This window comes from Podarcis raffonei, chromosome 11 (assembly GCF_027172205.1).
Source record: "Podarcis raffonei isolate rPodRaf1 chromosome 11, rPodRaf1.pri, whole genome shotgun sequence".
In the NCBI taxonomy this organism is placed as follows: domain Eukaryota; kingdom Metazoa; phylum Chordata; class Lepidosauria; order Squamata; family Lacertidae; genus Podarcis; species Podarcis raffonei.
In genome coordinates, this window is record NC_070612.1 from 44,044,965 (window position 1) to 44,063,338 (window position 18,374).

General features: G+C 41.8%; 1 protein-coding gene across 3 annotated transcripts; it reads right to left on the reverse strand.

The window, feature by feature from the left end:
• Positions 1-255: 255 nt before the first annotated feature.
• On the reverse strand, positions 256-15,495 carry FEM1C (fem-1 homolog C). Of its 3 annotated transcripts, none has more exons than XM_053407969.1 (3): positions 15,342-15,495; positions 13,716-14,432; positions 256-6,435 (listed from the first exon to the last, which is right to left on the reverse strand). In XM_053407969.1, exons 2-3 carry the CDS (start codon positions 14,257-14,259, stop codon positions 5,126-5,128), a joined length of 1,854 nt encoding a protein of 617 aa, XP_053263944.1. In that variant the 5' UTR covers positions 14,260-14,432; positions 15,342-15,495; the 3' UTR covers positions 256-5,125. The 3 variants fall into 3 exon arrangements, with proteins under 3 accessions (XP_053263944.1, XP_053263945.1, XP_053263946.1); XM_053407970.1 differs by lacking the exon at positions 15,342-15,495 and adding an exon at positions 15,102-15,324; XM_053407971.1 differs by lacking the exon at positions 15,342-15,495 and adding an exon at positions 14,775-14,860.
• Between the last annotated feature and the right edge of the window lie 2,879 nt (positions 15,496-18,374).

Here is an 18,374-nt window from a genome sequence, read left to right on the forward strand (position 1 = left end):
TGCCATTGTTGTTCTTTCAATATCTATGTTGTATTGTAACATTCCACAAATGTCAGCAATATTGTTAGAGGTGTTGCCATAAGCCCAAGTTCCTACAGGAACACTTTTATTGTGTGATCTATGCATCTGTGATCAAGCTATGCGCAGGATAGCAAGCTCTGAGCGTGTCATGTGCAGCACCTCAGGAATCTCAGCTTTCATTTGAAAATAAAAGCTTCCAGTTCTTAAAGCTGTAGAGACAGCTGGAAAACAGGGTTCAGAGAAATGTCAATGATTTATATTATTTCTTGTCTCTCACAAATTGTTTGCAGAAGCAGAATTATTACATTTATTCACAGTCTTTTCTTAGTGCAAAATTTCAATTTCAGTGCACTTACACACAGCCCTGAGCTCTTTGTTTACATACATCAACTTATTAAAGTCTGATATGTTAATTCTACAACAACACATTGAAGGACTTGTGCAAGGTTAGCAGTGATTAACTGATAAGGAATTGAAGAAACAAGATCTTTCATCTTGTTCTTTTTTTTAATGTATTAAAGTCACATCCAATCGGAAGGAAAAAAGGCATAATAAAGTATTTTCTTAGCAGGTGCGTTCCTCTATTTTTGACAGGCTTAGCATAGGCACAACTTGGTAAGACTGAAGGAAGAAAAAAATAAATACATTATACTATGAAGCAGTGATCTTATACTTTTCAGGAAAGTTCTCCTGCTTCTTAATGGGTTCAGGTGCCCCATCTCAATTTTGGCTCATGAGGAAGGATGAGAAAACTGAGGTGTACCACATAAGAGACTGGGAGAATGACAGTAAACATACAAGGAAGAAAAGAGGGACAGATCAAATGACAGGATTGCATAGGAGAAACAGAATATGCTGCTGAAAAACTCAAGGAAAATAATGGTTTAAAGCTTTTAGTTGACACTAATGGGCAATAAAGAATGGAAGAGTCAACAGCCAAACTTGTTTTGTTAAGCTAAAACTAATCAGGATTATGTCATTACAAGGGAAGTCAATAGCTTACACCTCTAGCCTCTTTCAGGACTGCCTAGACTTGCCTACTTGGGAGCTTAGCATGGTTAAGTTCAGTTGTGTACCACAAATCCACCAAAATACAGGAATCAGTACACAAAGGAGACCAAAAATCCACAGCAACTAAAGGATTTTCCATGTATTTCTTCTAAGTGGACTGATCTCTCCCCCTCCCCTTTTTTTTCTGCAATTCTGAGGGCTACAAACTTGTATTTTTTAAAATATAAATATAAATTTATTGCTATTATCTTTAAAATATTGACTCATCATCAGATTCCATACAGATTAGCAAAGCAGAGCAATCAGTGGCTTTGGCATATAAAATCTGGCTACTACTTCAAAAACTTTATCTCCAAAATGTAACAGTCTTACTTCCTGGTTCTCTGCTCTCAAACAATACTAACTGAATGAACATTATCACTGTGTGGGATATTTAGCGAGTACAAAGTATGGCTGCTCTTCCCTTTCTTAATTGCTCAGTACAACATTGGAAGAAGACACTATTTGGAGCCCTCTCTGGCAACCAAGCTCATGTTAACAAAGGAACTGTTGTGCTAGTGCCAAAAATTATAAGCATTCATAAATAAAAAGGGAAATACATAAAAGCAATAAATGGGATAAACTTGGTCAAGAATCAGGATGAGCCATACTGATGGTACCCATTTCTGCCTCTTTCCAAATAAAGAGATGGTTTATCTGAAAGTTATGTGAGGTTCTCAAATAAGGCATGACAGCAATTCAGTAAGAAGAAACTAGATGTTTTTAGGGGAAACTATGTTGAAGAGAAATGATCAGTCAGAATATCTTAAAGGGCCTCATTTCCCTAATGCTGGCAAGTAGATATTCCTGCAACCCATGCTAAAACACATCTTCATGAATGGCTTATAAGCCTTATACTAATTCTTAATTTCCAGGACTACAGGAACAGATATCATCAGTATTCCAAGTGGTGGGTAATTACTGTTGGAAGCTACTTTTTAGTATACACAAAGAGATAGCTATCTGGTAGTTTCTAATTTACTATGCATCTAAAGCTGCATTAGTCTGAACATTTTGCAAATTAATTTCAGTAGTTTAAAGACTTAGAAAATTAACATGAAAACAAGAGAACCAGACTTTGTCTTCATGAGTCTTGGACTGTATGTGCAGGGTGTAAATAAATTGTATTGTTTTTAAAAATGAAGTATCAAGAGTGTAAATAAATTGTATTTTAAAAAATGAAGTATGGTTGTTCAGTACGGAGATGCCATATTCAGCAAGAAGGCAAATATAAGGAGTCTTCAGTCACTATTAACTAAGTTTTCTTAAAAGTTTTACAGAATACCAATTCTTTAACTTATCAGCAGAAGGTATTTTTCAAAGTATGTCCAATAAGTCAAGAGATATCCCCATTTCCAAACGCTTAGTATTGCCTGAGTAAAGTTACAAAGGAAAATAAAACATTTTTGAGGACACAGTGTTCTACAGTCTCCCTGTTCATCTCATGTCCTATTTTTAGGTTAAAGTAGGTTAGGTTCTGCCCTTCTAGTATATGAATTAGTATTGTCTACTTGCAGGCAAGCAATGGAGATTATGAAAAATCTGACTTCCCCACCCCCAAACTGTTCAGGCTGTGAATCCAGAAATAGGAATGTGTTTCAACCAGGGTAAAAGTAATTAGTTAAATTAAATGTTCTGCTTTATACTTGTGAACCCAATTTCCCCATACGATTTGCTTTTGATAGTGACCCAGATGTGCCCATGAACAAAAAAATAACTTGCATTTCTTGCCAGTTCTGAAAATTAAACAAATAGCAATGCAAGTTTCTCATTCTTTACTTGGTGTGATAGAACAAATTAATTTTTGTCATATACACTCTAGACTAGGCAACGGCCCACTTCAAAAGCAACACTAAAACACGATTTAGCATTGCAAGAATGAACCACAGTGAACTTTGGACTTGCATCCCTTTCTCTCCACGCCTCCTCCTCCTTTGCATGTGAAAAAAGGAGAAAGCAAGCTTCTACCTTGTTTTAATGCATCACATATTCCCATAGCATCCTGAATTGGGAAATGGCTAATTCTGACTGGTTTGTTTGGGAAGTGGCTAACTAGTTTGTTTTAACAAATGAGAATGTAAAACTTGTTTAATCCTGGTTCATTCGAACTAACTAGTTAGAATAAATAAACCAGTTTCCTGATATTGTGATTTATTCCAAAATGAAACTGGAGGTTTCCAGTCTTCTTCCCACAAACACTAAGGAGAAGAAAAAGAGAAAGCACAAAGACGCAGTTTGTTCTCAAAATGCTAACCCATGGCTTAGCATTATTTCTGAATAGGCCAATAAAGTGATGATTTTAAAAAGTCAGGGTGAGTACTACTTAATATGTACTGTGAGGATGTGCCAACCAAATGTGATCAATCAACTGAGGGTAGTAATGCTGTAATTAAAAAAGGAATTCCAGATTCATGCCAGCCTTGATGCATTGATTTGGTTCTGATTTTTCCTGCACTATCAACTGCTACAGATTTACAGTAACCTATGGGTTGTTGTTTTTTTTGTGAATTGAAAAAGCACTAGGTATAGTAGTACTGGAAAACACTCAATATGTTAGATTGTGGAAATGTCAAATACACTGTATTCCATTGAAGAAAAATGAGGTGGGATTTTTTTTCTTGAGAACCATTTTATTTTAAGACATTTGCAGGTCTAATATGCCATAATAAGTTTCATTATGAATCAACAATAAAGTGCTGAATTATATTAATTACCTGAATCTTAATCTCATTTGTAGTCTTCACTTATGGTTTCCTTATCAAGTCTAAAAAGCCCTTTCTGCTGCAATAGCTAAGCTGTTGTGCAAGTATTATAAAAATAGATAGCTTTCAGTCGAGACTATGTACTCAACATGGCCTCTGATGTTTTCCATAAATATGGCTGAAAGGTATTAGAGAATAAAATGCATGCAAATTATCTGTAAGAGTTATTTGAAAATGAAGGGGATACTACTAAACTTCTGAAGCCCCTGCAGAGGGCTACTGATTACAACCATATAGTTAATTATACTAGTTGATGGCTAGATCTGGACCGACAAGCATCATGCCAACATGCTTTAGTTTCTTTTGTACTTAAGAATCTTGAGTTGTAATTTCAGACTATGTTTGATCTAGTACTCACTGAGTTGTATGATTAAGTTTCAGGTTAAATTTGAAAAAAAAACTCTCTATGCCTAGTCACACAATCAGCTCAAGCAAGACACTAGTGTAGAGGAGAATATGGCAGTTCCTTTCCTTTCTCTCCTCGCAGCAAGACATATTTATATGACTTTCAGACTTAATTTAAAAGTGGGATTGCCAACAAGAACACATTTTACTCCCAAATTCAGCACGCAACTCTAGAAAAATAAATGGAAAGCAACTGCAGAAAAAGCTGGGGGCAAAAAGTCATATGAGTTTAGACAGCTGACTGATGTCTTCAAGAAATGTCAAACTGTAAAGGGTATATTTTCAAAGAGTTCTCTAACAAACTGCAAGAAAACAGTGTCAGAACTGACAATGGCCAACTGCTGCATAGAAATATGCCAACACACAAACAGTCATGTTCAAGCCAGTGCATAGAGAGGATAAAAGCACTTATGGTAATTGCAAATGTTAACAAGTCCATACAACTTGTATAGTTCAGCAATGAACCCATTAGAAAAAAGAATAGAAATGCTCAAGCAAGAACAAAAAGATGACTTCCCAACTATATAAAATCCACACACCAGTAAGAATAAGACAACACCACGAAAATTATTCAGTTCAGTCCCAAACAACCAACAGGCAAACTAAACCAGAGTAGACAAGCCTTTGGCAGACAAATTTTAGTGAGTCTGAATATAGCATTACATTTCTAAATAATCCACAAAATATATTATATGGTATGTTTGTTTTAAATATTGGGCAACCAATTCTGCAGATCTGATTCTAATAATGCTTTAGCCAATGAGCAGGATGGACCAAGCTGAATGAATGATGGTGTATCGCTGGCATATCACAACAGTGCTTGAGAAAGCAACAATTGATGTTACTAACTCGTGCTCCCACAGTACCAAGGGCCTATTGTCAGACTGTCATCTATGGAGCAAAACAAAGTTCTCAAGTTTTTCTGGGATGTGCCCTTGGTAACCTATGCAATAATTCACAATTACACGGGCAGCAAGACACTGCAGTGTAGTATGGTTGATGGGCTGGATCAAGTTCTTTGCCATTTCCTTCTCATCCAGCAAGTCAATAGCAGTTTGTTTATGCAAGTTTGTTGCATCAAAATGTGATCCTGACTTGATAAGAAGATTCATGATGTCAGGATGGTTGTTCAGTGCAGATATGTGCAAAGGGCTGTTGTCATCAGAGTCTCTAGCATTTACATCAGCGCCACATTCCACTAGTATAGCAGTGACTTGCAAAGAAGGAAATTTACAAACTGGGTAGCGCCCCACACATGTGGTGTTCTTGTCAACAGCAAGGTGGAGTGGGCTGAAGTTATTCTTTCCTCTAGGATGTAGCTTAAGAAATCGATATATAGTTTGTTTCTTGAAATGATCTTGCTCGGGACTACAAGGAACTTTCTCCAGCAAGCAAATTAAATGCAAAATGATGGAAAGGGCTTTGTTGAGCTGTATTTGGTCAGGCGGACACTGAGTTTGCTTGATGGCACGTTCTATTTCGAGGACACTTTTGCACAGTATACCCATGAGATCGTCAAATGTAACTGTTGTGCCCAGCAGGCCTTTTGCTCTGTCTTGAAGCATGAAGGAGAAGAGTTCAGCAAACGAAAGCAGACTACTCGCAGTCATAGGGCTCAGGGGGTCCAAATTGCTCTGCTGCATGTCCAAAGCGTACTTCCACAGATTGATGCATCGTTTGAAGTTTCCAGAGTCTGCATAGACAGCACCTCTGTACCGAATATAGTAGGACGTATCTGGGTGAGATGGGCCAAGAATACGTTCTCTAATTAACAAGGCCTGCATTCTCATCTCATCAGGGTCTGCAATAAGGTTTTCTAGCTCTTCGGCACTGTTCACCTCCTTGGCATAATCGTAGGCCATTATTAACGTTTGAGGCACAGGTTTGCTCAGTATGTTAGTCCTATCACTGTATCTCATATCCATAGCTCTTTTCCAGTATTTCAAAGCACCGAGCAAATCTCTCTTTTTATCCACAAAGGTGGCTCCCAGGAGTTCCAGTGCATTTATACGTTCTACTTTGCTAGTTTCAACATGTTGGGTCAAAAAGTCAACTATGTTTGTGTGACCTGTAACGCTAGCAGACAGAAGGGGAGTCATTCCATAACCATCTTTTTCCATCTTTGCACAATATTTGAGAAGCATCTTCATTATTTCCAGGCTACCAGATTCTGCACAATCATGCAATGCTGTGTTTCCTATGGAAAAAAGAAAGCAAAAAAGTCATGTATGCTATGACACATTTTCAGAGAAACAATGAAGGAATTATGGCTGTACAGAATTCAAATTATCTAGTATATTACTAATTAAAATAATGATAAAATTACACATCATAAGCAGTGGACAAATAATCGACCAAGGCGGCATTTTAATCTAAGTCATGAACATGTAAGAAAAGTAACACTCCTTATTAGTCACTTAATAATCTTCCTGTTTGAATTTAAGAAAAACAATCAGCCTTGAATATGTGGGCTTTTATATTTGCCAACCCAAAGCTTACAGCTTTTTGCCAGAACATCCCACTGCAGCTGTTCTGCTGGAGCTAAAATTTTCCCCATGTTTTCCCAATACATATTACAGTGGTACCTCGGGTTAAGAACTTAATTCGTTCTGGAGGTCTTTTCTTAACCTGAAACTGTTCTTAACCTGAGATACCACTTTAGCTAAAGGGGCCTCCCAGTGCCGCCACTGCGCGATTTCTGTTCTCATCCTGAAGGAAAGTTCTTAACCCGAGGTACTATTTCTGGGTTATAGGAGGCTGTAACCTGAAGCGGACAACTCTGGGGTTGTGGCGCTCATCTTGCTCTATAGGCCGAGGGAGCCGGAGTGGTACCTATTTATCTACTTGCACTTGACGTGCTTTTGAACTGCTAGGTTGGCAGGAGCTGGGACCAAACAAAGGGAGCTCACCCCATCGCGGGGATTCGAACCGCCAACCTTCTGATCGGCAGGTCCTAGGCTCAGTGGTTTAGACCACAGCGCCACCCCCGTAGTTCAAACAATTATCTATAATATTCTGCTCTACACAAGCCTAACTTTATTACGTCACTCAGTTTCAAGGCCCTTCCGGAGCATCAAAATCTCTGAGGTCATAGCAGTGACTGTTTCCAAGTTCTGTAGAAATCCCCTCTCTACTTTAGAAAAATGTGAATAGGAGAAAGAAGAATTCTCCAATAAGTTTCACAATCAATGCAGAGTCTGATTGCTGTTTGTGGGGTTGCAGTCAGCACATATCTAGAACTGTAAAATAATTATCAAAATAAATAAATTCCTCTGTTGTATCAAGGGGCAGATTGGAGCATTTACAAGTAAGCAGATCCTGCAACAGAAAGTATTCCATCCCACCATTTGACATGATCAGTTACTTCACCATTTTACAAATATATTTGTTTGTATCTGTTCCAGCGTGATGTCTCAAATCACAATTTGGGGAGTATATCTGCATCCAATTAGGCAACTGAAACTACAGCTGATGTTTGTTTAATTATTTCTAATAAATTTAAAGATTGCCTTTGAAATAGTTATAGTTCAACTGCAAGTATATTCCTATTATGAGTGGCTGTACTGGTTTGCTGCTTTAAATAGCAAGATGGAACAGATATGCCAGCTTGCCCAAGGAAAAAATAGGTTCAGGTACTCCCTTGCAAATGAACAGCACAGAGATATGCTGCACAATTCCATGCATGCTTATTTAGAAAGAAGTCTGACTTTCTTTAATTGGATTTATACCACAATGTGTGTGAAAGCTTGCAGCCTGAGTCACTGTACTCTAATACTTCTCTGCTTCCCTCCACTTATACTGGGTAAATTTCTTAGTAGATAGCCTTCTGAACATGTCTCTCAAAATGTTTCTGTAATAAAACCCTGTTTATGTGTATAGCAAAAAACCCACAAACAGGATATTGGTTGCCTATTTGTCCCAGCCCATCACTACTGTATTACTGTGAAGTCAAATTAACGGGAGAGTTTTCAAAAAAGAATGCTGTTATGAGGAAAATGAAAAGTCATTATGTCCAAGAAATTGTTCACATGGGGCCCTGAGACAGATCTTTGTGGACAGGCAGGGAGAGATAACTTGGAAGACAACCAAGAAGGTATTTAAAGATAGGAAGCACAAAGCATGATAGCTTAAGAAAAGGATGTAAAAAGCTGAAATTGAAATACCTAATTATTACTGACATTTGTTCCACTTACACCAATTCACATGCACATGGCTCACTGATGCCAATACTACTCAACATCCAGCTTATACATGTCTGGGTAATAATGCAGCACAGAAGCACTGTGTTGGGATCATGTCCCTACGTCCCAACTTGGGGAAGGAACTTACTGTTGATAAAACACAGCCAGTATTTCACTGAAGAATCAGATTCAGCTTCTCTCCAATAGTTCACCATTTCACAGGAACTTAATTTGTTTGCTCACTAGCCACATAGTTTAAGATACTAGGCCAGCTCACCAAAATCTTAACTCTTTAACAGGTTGGTAAAGTAACCCAGTGTACAATCATGGACAGAGTACAAATCAATGTCTACAAGAGTGTAGTCATCTTCCCTAGTATATTGCTACTGGCTATAAATCTGTTAAGCTTTGAATAACAGACAATGTGCCAATTTTATTTTTAACTTTCTGAAAGCCATAATACATGGATTAATCATGTCCTGTCAGAACCACCACATTTCATTGTTTAGTTATTTAGAATAAGATGCATTGAGTGCTGCCCTCTCACTTGCAGGGCAGCTTTTGCTCTAGCACAGGCATCTGCTAACATTAGAGGAGGGGATGAGATTTTCTCTAATTCACCTTCTAATGCCTGCCCAAATCTGTTCTAGAGGATCAGGGAACCTTTTAGAACACTATGAAAAGTGGTGTGAGGGACTTCATCAGAAAAGAGAATTGGGAGAAAATTGCTTCCCTCTTTTGACATTCACAGATGCCTCTGCTGGATCAAAACCCATCCCAAGAGTTAGGTGGAAAACTGGATTTCACCCTTAAATAATTACCGTATATACTCGAGTATAAGCTGACCCGAATATAAGCTGAGGCACCTAATTTTAGCACAAAAAACTGGGAAAACTTATTGGCTTGAGTATAAGCTGGTTCACCAAACCACAAACCTGGTGGTGGTGGCAGTGGCAGCGGAGGAGGGAGCAGCAGCCCAAAAGGGCTGCTTTCGGGTTGCTCATTCCTCCTCCGCCGCTACCGACAGTGGCAAAGGCGGAGGGGGAGGAAGGAGCAGCCCGAAAGGGCTCCTTTCTAGCTGCTCATCCCTCTGCCATCGCCTCTGCCGCTCACAAGAGCAGGCATAGGAGCCGCAGCTGGGAGAAGCACAGCGCACTGCAGGGCCTCTCCCAACCACGGCTCCTGTGCCTGCCCTTGCGAGAGGCAGGGGCGGGACCAGCGGTGAGAAAGGGTTCCTTTTGGGCTGGCCGCCTCACTCGAGTATAAGCCATGGGGCCGCCTCACTCGAGTATAAGCCATGGGGGGCTTTTTCAGCATAAAATGTGTGCTAAAAAAATCAGCATATACTTGAGTATATACGGTAACTCATAACCTTATTGAAAGACTACCCTTCCACTTGTGCATATGACTGCAGCCTGAGGTAACAGCTGCTAGTAAGACATACTGAACATTCAGAGGGGCAAGGTAAAGGTAAAGGGACCCCTGACCATTAGGTCCAGTCGTGGCCAACTCTGGGGCAAGTACTTATGTGCAAATCTGCATAGGATTGTGATGCATATATTTTAATTTTCACCTAACATCCTTATCTGTGCAATGAAAATATATCATCTGAAATGCTTAGCTTCCTGTAAATTTCATATTTAACCTAACATGTTTGCCTTCTTCCTAAAAGTATCCACTAGGGAAGAAGTATAACATTTTCCTAGTCCTTGAATAACGTTTAAAAGATTCCTAAATAAAATCTCTCTAAATCTATGCAGCTTAATATTTCTCCAAGTGACAATGTTGCCATGGATAGACTCCGAAGTGATAATCATAGATCACAAAAATGTGATAGGTTTATATAAGCACAACAGTATGACTAACAAAGAAGGGATTCACATGGTTCTTCTGTCTGGCTCTAGAATACGCTGGACAGGCTTCCTCACACACATTTTAGGTTCCTTGCCAAATAACTAATATCTTAAATATCTTTTCATGTAATACACACACACCACCACACTGTACTACAACTATGCTATAGGCACATAAATTGTTCCACACAAACCTAGGAGTTTTCAAAAGGCAGGATCAAGCTCAACAACAACATAATAAACAAGCTGACTCCTCCACATACTGCCAGCACAATCTTCTAAGGATTTAGAGAAAAGAGCCAAAAATAGAAACCCGAGACAGAAACTGCTCTTACTATCACCATTGTGGAGGACATATGGTGGAAGAAAGTGCTTCTCAGGAACTGAATAAAACTGATAGGTTCAGAACAGCTAATTACCCTTTGGTAGATTTGTCTAAAAAGCATGGTTCTCCAGACACTGTTGGACTTCAACTCCCATCAGCCTCAGCAACATTTGGAGGGCTGCCTGTTTCTCCAACCCTGCTAAAGTCTCCAGCCTACTGCTATTTGCAGCAGGGAGACTTTGGTTGCACTCCTGCCCACACTTGTCTAAGAGTAACAGAGCAATTCAAATGCCCAAATGGCCATGTTGGGAGCGAGTGTAGATGCTGCAAAGGTGTCCCTCGATCCAGCTCTGCCTGGCTCCACTAGCCTGCACCAGCAGGGGAGTTTTGCCACTGGCAAAGCTGCAGTTCAATATGCCCACCCAAATAGCAGAAAGATGGAAGCTAGCACTGGCATTATCACTACTATAATGGAGACCCCCAAAATGAGGCATTATAGGGATGGACTGAGTTGACACAAGATCAGAGCTGGTATGCTGCCATCACATGATGGCAGATGGGTATGATCCTGGTAGCTGGCACAGCGAAGGGGCATTTTTCCTGCCTTCTCCCACCCTGACAAGCAAAAGCAGCAGGACTGTGGTTGCAGTGGCCAGCTGAATGGCTCCAGCAAATCTTGCCACTGCTAGCCAGGGGTTAGGATTCAACTGAACTTATTTCTGAGCTTGCTTTGTTCATTAAGTGTGCTATTCTATACATTTTATAGAATAGCACAGTTAAGGAAGAAATGTGCATTTTCTCTACATTTGCGAGCTGCTTCAAAGTACCTTTAGAAATCAGAAACCAGAGTGCTCCCCAGCTGGCAAGACAGGCCTTACTGCCCCAACCTACATTTATGCATGTTTTGAAACAAAAAGCATCATGTAACTGACCCATTATGCATTGTATAAAAAAGGACTACAAATGGTATCTAACTACCTTGTTCCATCAGCACAGAGATTTCCACTAGCACAACAGAACTTCCCATCTCCTCTCCCTGCACACGCCTAATACCCTCGCTACATCGGTTCCAGAGGGTTGGGGGGAACCCAGAACAGTAAGGGGCACGTGGAAGGATGAGAGAAGGGAGAAGTTCCATTGGACAAGTGAAAATGCTTGCATGGACAGAATGAGATAACTGGAGACTACCCACTGCTTTCTGAACTACAAGACTACCTTTTTAAAGGTGAAATCGAGATCTTTTAAGACACCTATAATCAATCTGCATATATACTGCATGAAAACAAAAACTCTGAAATATTTACTTCCTGTGTTAGTTTGAAACTTCTGAGCTCACAGTACAGAGGTGCACAAAATACTACTCAGAAACTGGCAGTCACGTTAAATTGGTCGCTACAAAAAATTATTCCCCAGTTTACCCTCTGAATATATTGATGTGGGAATTGAGATAATTACTTTTTCCATTAATAATTATAATAAAATTAAGATTTTATTTTCAATAAAATTAATCTTATGTGAACCTATGACGAAGAAAAATAGATGAAGTCACAACTTCTGGTGAATATATATATTTTTTTAATCTCTAGGCCAAAACTCTTATTCCACCAATTGGGAAAAAAGAGCATCATCAAGGATAAACAACTCTGTAAGCTTCATTTGCCAATAAACCAGCAATGTCACTCTCCCATGTTTAGGAAAGGACATCCATAAAAGTTTCTGTGGGTTCTCACCTGGCATAGCTTTGATTATCTAGACACTTTACTAATAGAAAGAACCCATGACCATGACACAGTTCTTTTAGTTAATGTACTAAAATAATACTGAGAAATTAAAATAACAGAAAGGGGTAAAGTTCTGCTACCGAGTGTCAGTGACAGCAGTATGCTTCTTCTGCTTATAAAAATAGAATTCCTTTCACATTGCTATAAGGGCAGAACTTGTGTTTCAATTATGAGTCATTAAGCAGAGTGAAGAAAGACAACACCAGAAAGTCACAAAACAAGATCCAGCTGGTCAATAATAATAACACTTAGTATTTATATAAAGCTGTGGACTGTTCAAAGAATTTACATAATCATAGTCTGATTTATCCCCTCACTATATTGCATCCAGGAATCTAAGCAACTGTCTGGGGGGGTTCACGACAGAAACAAGTATAAACTAGAAATTTCCTGATTTGTAATTACACCAGTGTGTTCTCAGTTACTCAGCATACAAATAATATTTGTTATTACACAGTGGAAATGATTGAACCAAAGCCCATGGATTTTCGTAAGACTAAGGCTGCTATGGACTCATTTGCCTGAGAGTAATCCCCATGGAACTCAATGGGTTCTACTGCTGAGTAGACCTGTGTAGGACTGCACAGTCTCTCAGTTATACGTCCTGTTTTTTAGATTAGTGTAGTAAGGGAGGTCAGATGCATGTGAGTCAGAGACAGGATGGGCAGAGTAGTCTTTGTGACTCTCTGAAGCAATAAACATTCCTAGCAAACTAGTAAAAATGTGAAAGAAAAGAAAATACTGTAATAAAAAAGCAATGCCATGTCTAGAACAAATGGACGAGTAAACTACAATCACGAGAATAATCCACAGAACAATTTTGCTGACCAAAAGTGTCAACATAGTAAACAAGAAGAACAAAGGCTTCAGTTGTGACACAGTGCCACTGTCCCTTTATTGTAATTCTATTATAACTATAAGGATAAGACTAATATGGGGTATTTCCTTACCATACCTAGCAGGCAGATAGATATGTTTAGCTAATGGGTGGTGATGCCTAAAGAATGCCAATGCAATTTGTATTTGTAGTATTACCTGTATTAATAGTGATTATATTCTTCCATTCAATGATCCAAAATAAACCAGTTTCTGTATGATGTTGCTTTTTAAAAAACAAGGAATTATCACCACATCATTGTAACTATGCAACACTACCTGAGCATAATCTATGGAACAATTCCTTTTAAAAACGAAACCTAAAGGAATGCTATATACAGCATGGAAAATTTAGCAAGGACAGAATTAAGCTTGGACTTTGAACCTTTGAACTGTCAAACCAAATGAACATTCTGAACAGTTCTTTAAAAGTCACTGCTGAAAATGGATACTGAACTCACCTTTGACACTTTTTCTATTTACATCAGCTCCTTTTTCAAGCAAATACTGAGCAATTTCTTTGTGCCCTTTATAACACGATATCATAAGGCATGTATGCCCGTGGCGGTTTGATACTTCCAGGTCAGCTTTGTGTTCCACAAGATACTTTACAATTTCTAGATGACCATCAAAACAGGCAGCTCTGAGAGGTGTTGAGTTTGTCAAAGTGGTATTGTTGACAGATGCTCCATGATTTAATAAAGACTGGACCACCTTCAAATGGCCAGCTGCTGATGCTGCCCATAATGGTGGTGCACCTTCAATAGTCTCACCATCAAAATTCACAGAGCCACCAACTTCTATAGAAGCACTGCACTGTTCCAGTAGATGTTCCACCATGTCAAGATGGCCATAGCGGGCTGCCATCAAAAGGGGCGTGGCACCATTTGTTTTTTCTGACACCAGCAAGGCCACTTCTTCTTTAGTTTTATTCGCCAGTAACTTGGTGAGAAGCCGCAGCTTGCCATCCCGAGCTGCATTGAATACTGCTGTCTTAAGATCCATTTAGTCTCTTCCTTTCTCTCTGACTTGTTCTTCAGAATCACAAATAATGGGATAACTGGAACCACAGAGTTGAAGCTGCTCCCTGCACACTCTCCTCCAAGGATGTGCTGCCTCTGTGTACTGCATGAAGCTTTCACAGGAGACCTCTTAAAGCAAATACTATGCTCAGCAACCTAGAAAACAAGACAAAGTTTGACAGCTAAGTGAAGACACTCAAAATACAATCATTACCCTTGGTTATACTGGCCCTCCCACTTGTCCCCAGAAGATAAAGGCACCTGGATCTGAACATTTACAGGCAACAACATTTTGAGATGACTATGAGGGAGATAGGATCCCCGATGCAAATTATTCTTGCCACTTCTCATATTTTGTCTGCTGAGCCCATCTGGGTTCAGACAACCTAGCTGACACGGGATTGTCACCACCTGGTGGCTACAAAAAAGAAGCAGCAAAGGCGAAGAACTTTTTAAGGCTGGGATCCGAACCTACGCCCGAAATATCACAAGACTCACAAAAGGAAAGCTTTCAAATGCGCCCTCAGCTGGGAGGGCACCCTCAGGAATTTCCCCGCCTGCCCTACACGGTTTGACGGCATAGATGGCCCCATCGTACCCCCACGGTCACGACCCCCACACCCGAGGCGCTTCGCCCTGCTCACGACCCCCAGCCCACCCGCAGGGGCTGCGCTCCGGGCACAGAGCCACCCAGGACGCCCTTCGCTTCTCCGCCCCCTTTGTCCTGACTTCTCCCCTGGGGAGCCTCCCGCGGCCAAAAGGAAACAGGCAGGCGGGCGGCCGACGTCGCCTAGAAAGCTCCGCTGCCGGGCAGCCGCTCCTCACCTGCGTCGCCTCCGCCTGCTCGGCCCTCGCGTTCCCTTCGCCCGCCCCGAACCGCAGCGCTGCCTGCCCGGCCGCCGAAACTCCAACCGCCCCGCTCGCCCTTCGCTGCGACCGGCAAGGCAGGAGGAGCCTCGGCAACGCCTGAGAGCCAGGCCGGGGCGGAGGCGAAGGGAGGAGGACGAGGAAGGAGCCTGTCTCTCTCTCTCTCCCTTTCCCCCTCTGGTCTCTGCAGCCAGCTACCTTCCCGCCGAAAGGCAGGCCCGGCTCCGTCTCCTCAGAGCAACCGCCGCGCCGCTCCTCACAGCCCAGCCGTCGGTGCCGCCGTCGCCGCGCCCCGCTCGCGGCGCAGCTCCTCCATGACAGGCGCTCCCAACTGCAACGAGCCAGCCTCCTCCTCCTCCTCCCCGCCCTCCCTGCTCGAGCGAACGAACACAGAACCCGGCGCAGCCTACCCTGCTGCTGCGTCCCGCCGAGTGGAGCGGTGGCCCCTGCGCCGCCCGCCCGCCAGCCTCCTGAGGCGCGCGGCAGGGAGGGAGGGAGGCGGGACTCGCTAGGGGACAAGTTGGGCTGAGAGCGCAAGCACGAAGGCGGTTGAGGGAAGCGGTTGGGGAGGCGGGGGTGGCGTTGCCGCCGCCGGGGGGGGGGTGTGCTGCCGAGCTATTCCGGGCTGAGGAAAAGCTCGGGGAAGCCGAGCCTCCCTCAGCGCGGGGCTAAATTAGCACATAATGGAGGCGGGCGGGCGCCAAGCGAGCGCGGCCTATGGGGAGCCGAGCTCCGTGTCGCCGGGCCTGTCGCGCTGCCTCCCCTCGGCTTCCCGCCACTGGCGTGTGGGACGTGGAAGGAGGAATCTGAGGGGATTCTTCCCTCAGACGTGTGTCGTGGGATTGAATCAGGGCAGAGAGCCGAGGAGGAAGAGAGTTAAGGGCCGCTAATCGCCAAAAGAATCTGTAGCCAAAGCTGGGGGGGGGGGGGGAGGTTAGGTGTTTTTCGTTTCTCCCTAATTTGTATAAGGTGCACTTTTAAAAGGTGGGGAAATGCAACTGTACAGAGGAAGCACTGGAGATGTTCAGGGTGTATTATTATTATTATTATTATTATTATTATTATTATTATATCAGATTTCCAGCCCGTGTCCCCCATTGTCCCTCTCCCCAGTTTTACCCTCACAACACCCCTGTGAAGCAGGCTAGGCAGAGAGAAGGCAGTGGCTGGCCCTAGCTCACCCAGTGAGTTTCATGGCCGAATGGGGATGTTGTTAACCTGTGTCTCCTCCCAAGTCCTAGTCCAGTACTCTAACCACTGCACCACCACTGGCTCCTACACCATGTTCTTTTTTCTTTTTAAATTCACATTTATTCAAAAGTTACAATACAGCTTTGTCCGTTGGCATAATATCACAGAATGATCACTCCAACCATCCTCAGTCCCACAACACTGTCATGTTAGCTCACCAAATACTCTCAATAGGAACCCAACTACCAATCTAGTTTACTAGACATTTTCAATCAGTATATCCCCTCCACAGGACACCTGCGAGGAGGATGGCATTAAAATACCCTGTTCTTCAGTAAAAGAGAAAAAAGGAAGACCCAAGTTGTGTCAAAGAGATGCCGTTGATTAATCGCCATGCTAACCATGAAAGAGGAAAGGCACTCTGGTTATGCGTAGGGACACTGTCTTCTGTGATTATTATTTTTAAAGCTAGGGTTGGTTTTTATTTTTTAGAAATTACAGGTACTTTGCATTTGGGTCTCCTGTATTTTTTTGTTTACAAGCTACTTTAAGCTTTACCCACCACCAGGATAAAGTGGCAGAATTCTTGACAACAAAAGCAAACAACCCTAAAATAGAAACATTTGTGATAGTCCTGCCACAGTTTCAGAGGTGGGGGGCAGGTTGAGTGTCTCATTACAGTGCTGTAACTTGTAGATCAAAACTTGAAAGGATGAGAGGTGGCACTGAATTATGGGAAGGGGTATTTGCCTTCCTCTGGCAAGATGCAGGACTAGGGCCAGCTGGCACTGTCTGCTCCACAGTCGCTTGCAAAAGATGAAGCCCTCTGGTGCAATACAAGTAGTTGACTGTAATTTATGTATTTATTACACATATATCTCACGCCAAAGGAGCCAAGAGTGGCAAACTAATCAGTGATAATACCATTAAAAATAAAAGCCTATTAAAAGCAACCATCACATAAAAGCTAAAGGGCAGATCATGACTTTATGCTGTTATCGGTATACAAAACCTGTTTGTTCTCAGGGAGCTAACAAAACAGCAACAGCATTCCTATGGGACAGTCCAAGCCATCTTGGATTACGTCCTACAAATACTGAATGCATTGATCTTTTCTCTGGGTGAGGATGGTTCTCTAGCTGCCTCCTTGTTTCCTCCATCATTTTGAAGTTGTGTCCCACTCTAGCCACCACACATCCCCAGTCCAGGTTTTGTATTTGTTGTAATTATTATTATTATTAATTACCTACACTTTCCTATAATGTCCAAGGGTGGGTTAGAGCATTAAAAACAACTGACAACAATAAGTTGTTTTATATCAACCTTCAGACTCTCCAAGTGTCCCTATTTTCCAGGAGCAGTCCCAGATTTATAGAAGCCGTCCTGGTTTCTCATTTAATCCCAGAATGTCCAACTTTTCCCTAAGATGTCCCTATTTTCATTGGAAAAATGTTGGAGGGTATGGAATAGGACATCCCCAAAGCCATTTTTCAGCCGGAACTCAGTTCCAGCACCTCTCAGGTAGGCACCATTGTCATTCTAAGACAGGCATAGGCAAACTCGGCCCTCCAGATGTTTTGAGACTACAATTCCCATCATCCCTGACCACTTAGCTCACTCTGAGGTGTCCTTGTAAGCAAGCTTGCCTAGAGGGTGCCTGTGTCACTGCCGCTTTGCAATCTTACGATATGTTTTTAGTTTATGCTGTAGCATCCTAATATTTTAATATTTCTTCGTGTGATATTTGTGAGTTTTGCTTGAAAAGCAATTTATAAATATCTCAAATACATATGCTGATAAGGTAGAGGACCCTCCAGACATGTCTACTAGCTTAAGCTGGGGTTGTTCTCTGGTATTCCACTCCTGTACAGAGTGAGATGTGAACATGCACATTACTGAATTAAGGTCACCTAGCTGCACAGAATCATGCAGTCAGTAGCTTGGGAAAAGTCATTGTGGCTGAGGTTAACCCAGGCTTCCTTGACCTTGTGCCTTCTAGATTTTTTAGACCAGAACTCCCATCCCTACCCTGCTAACTGG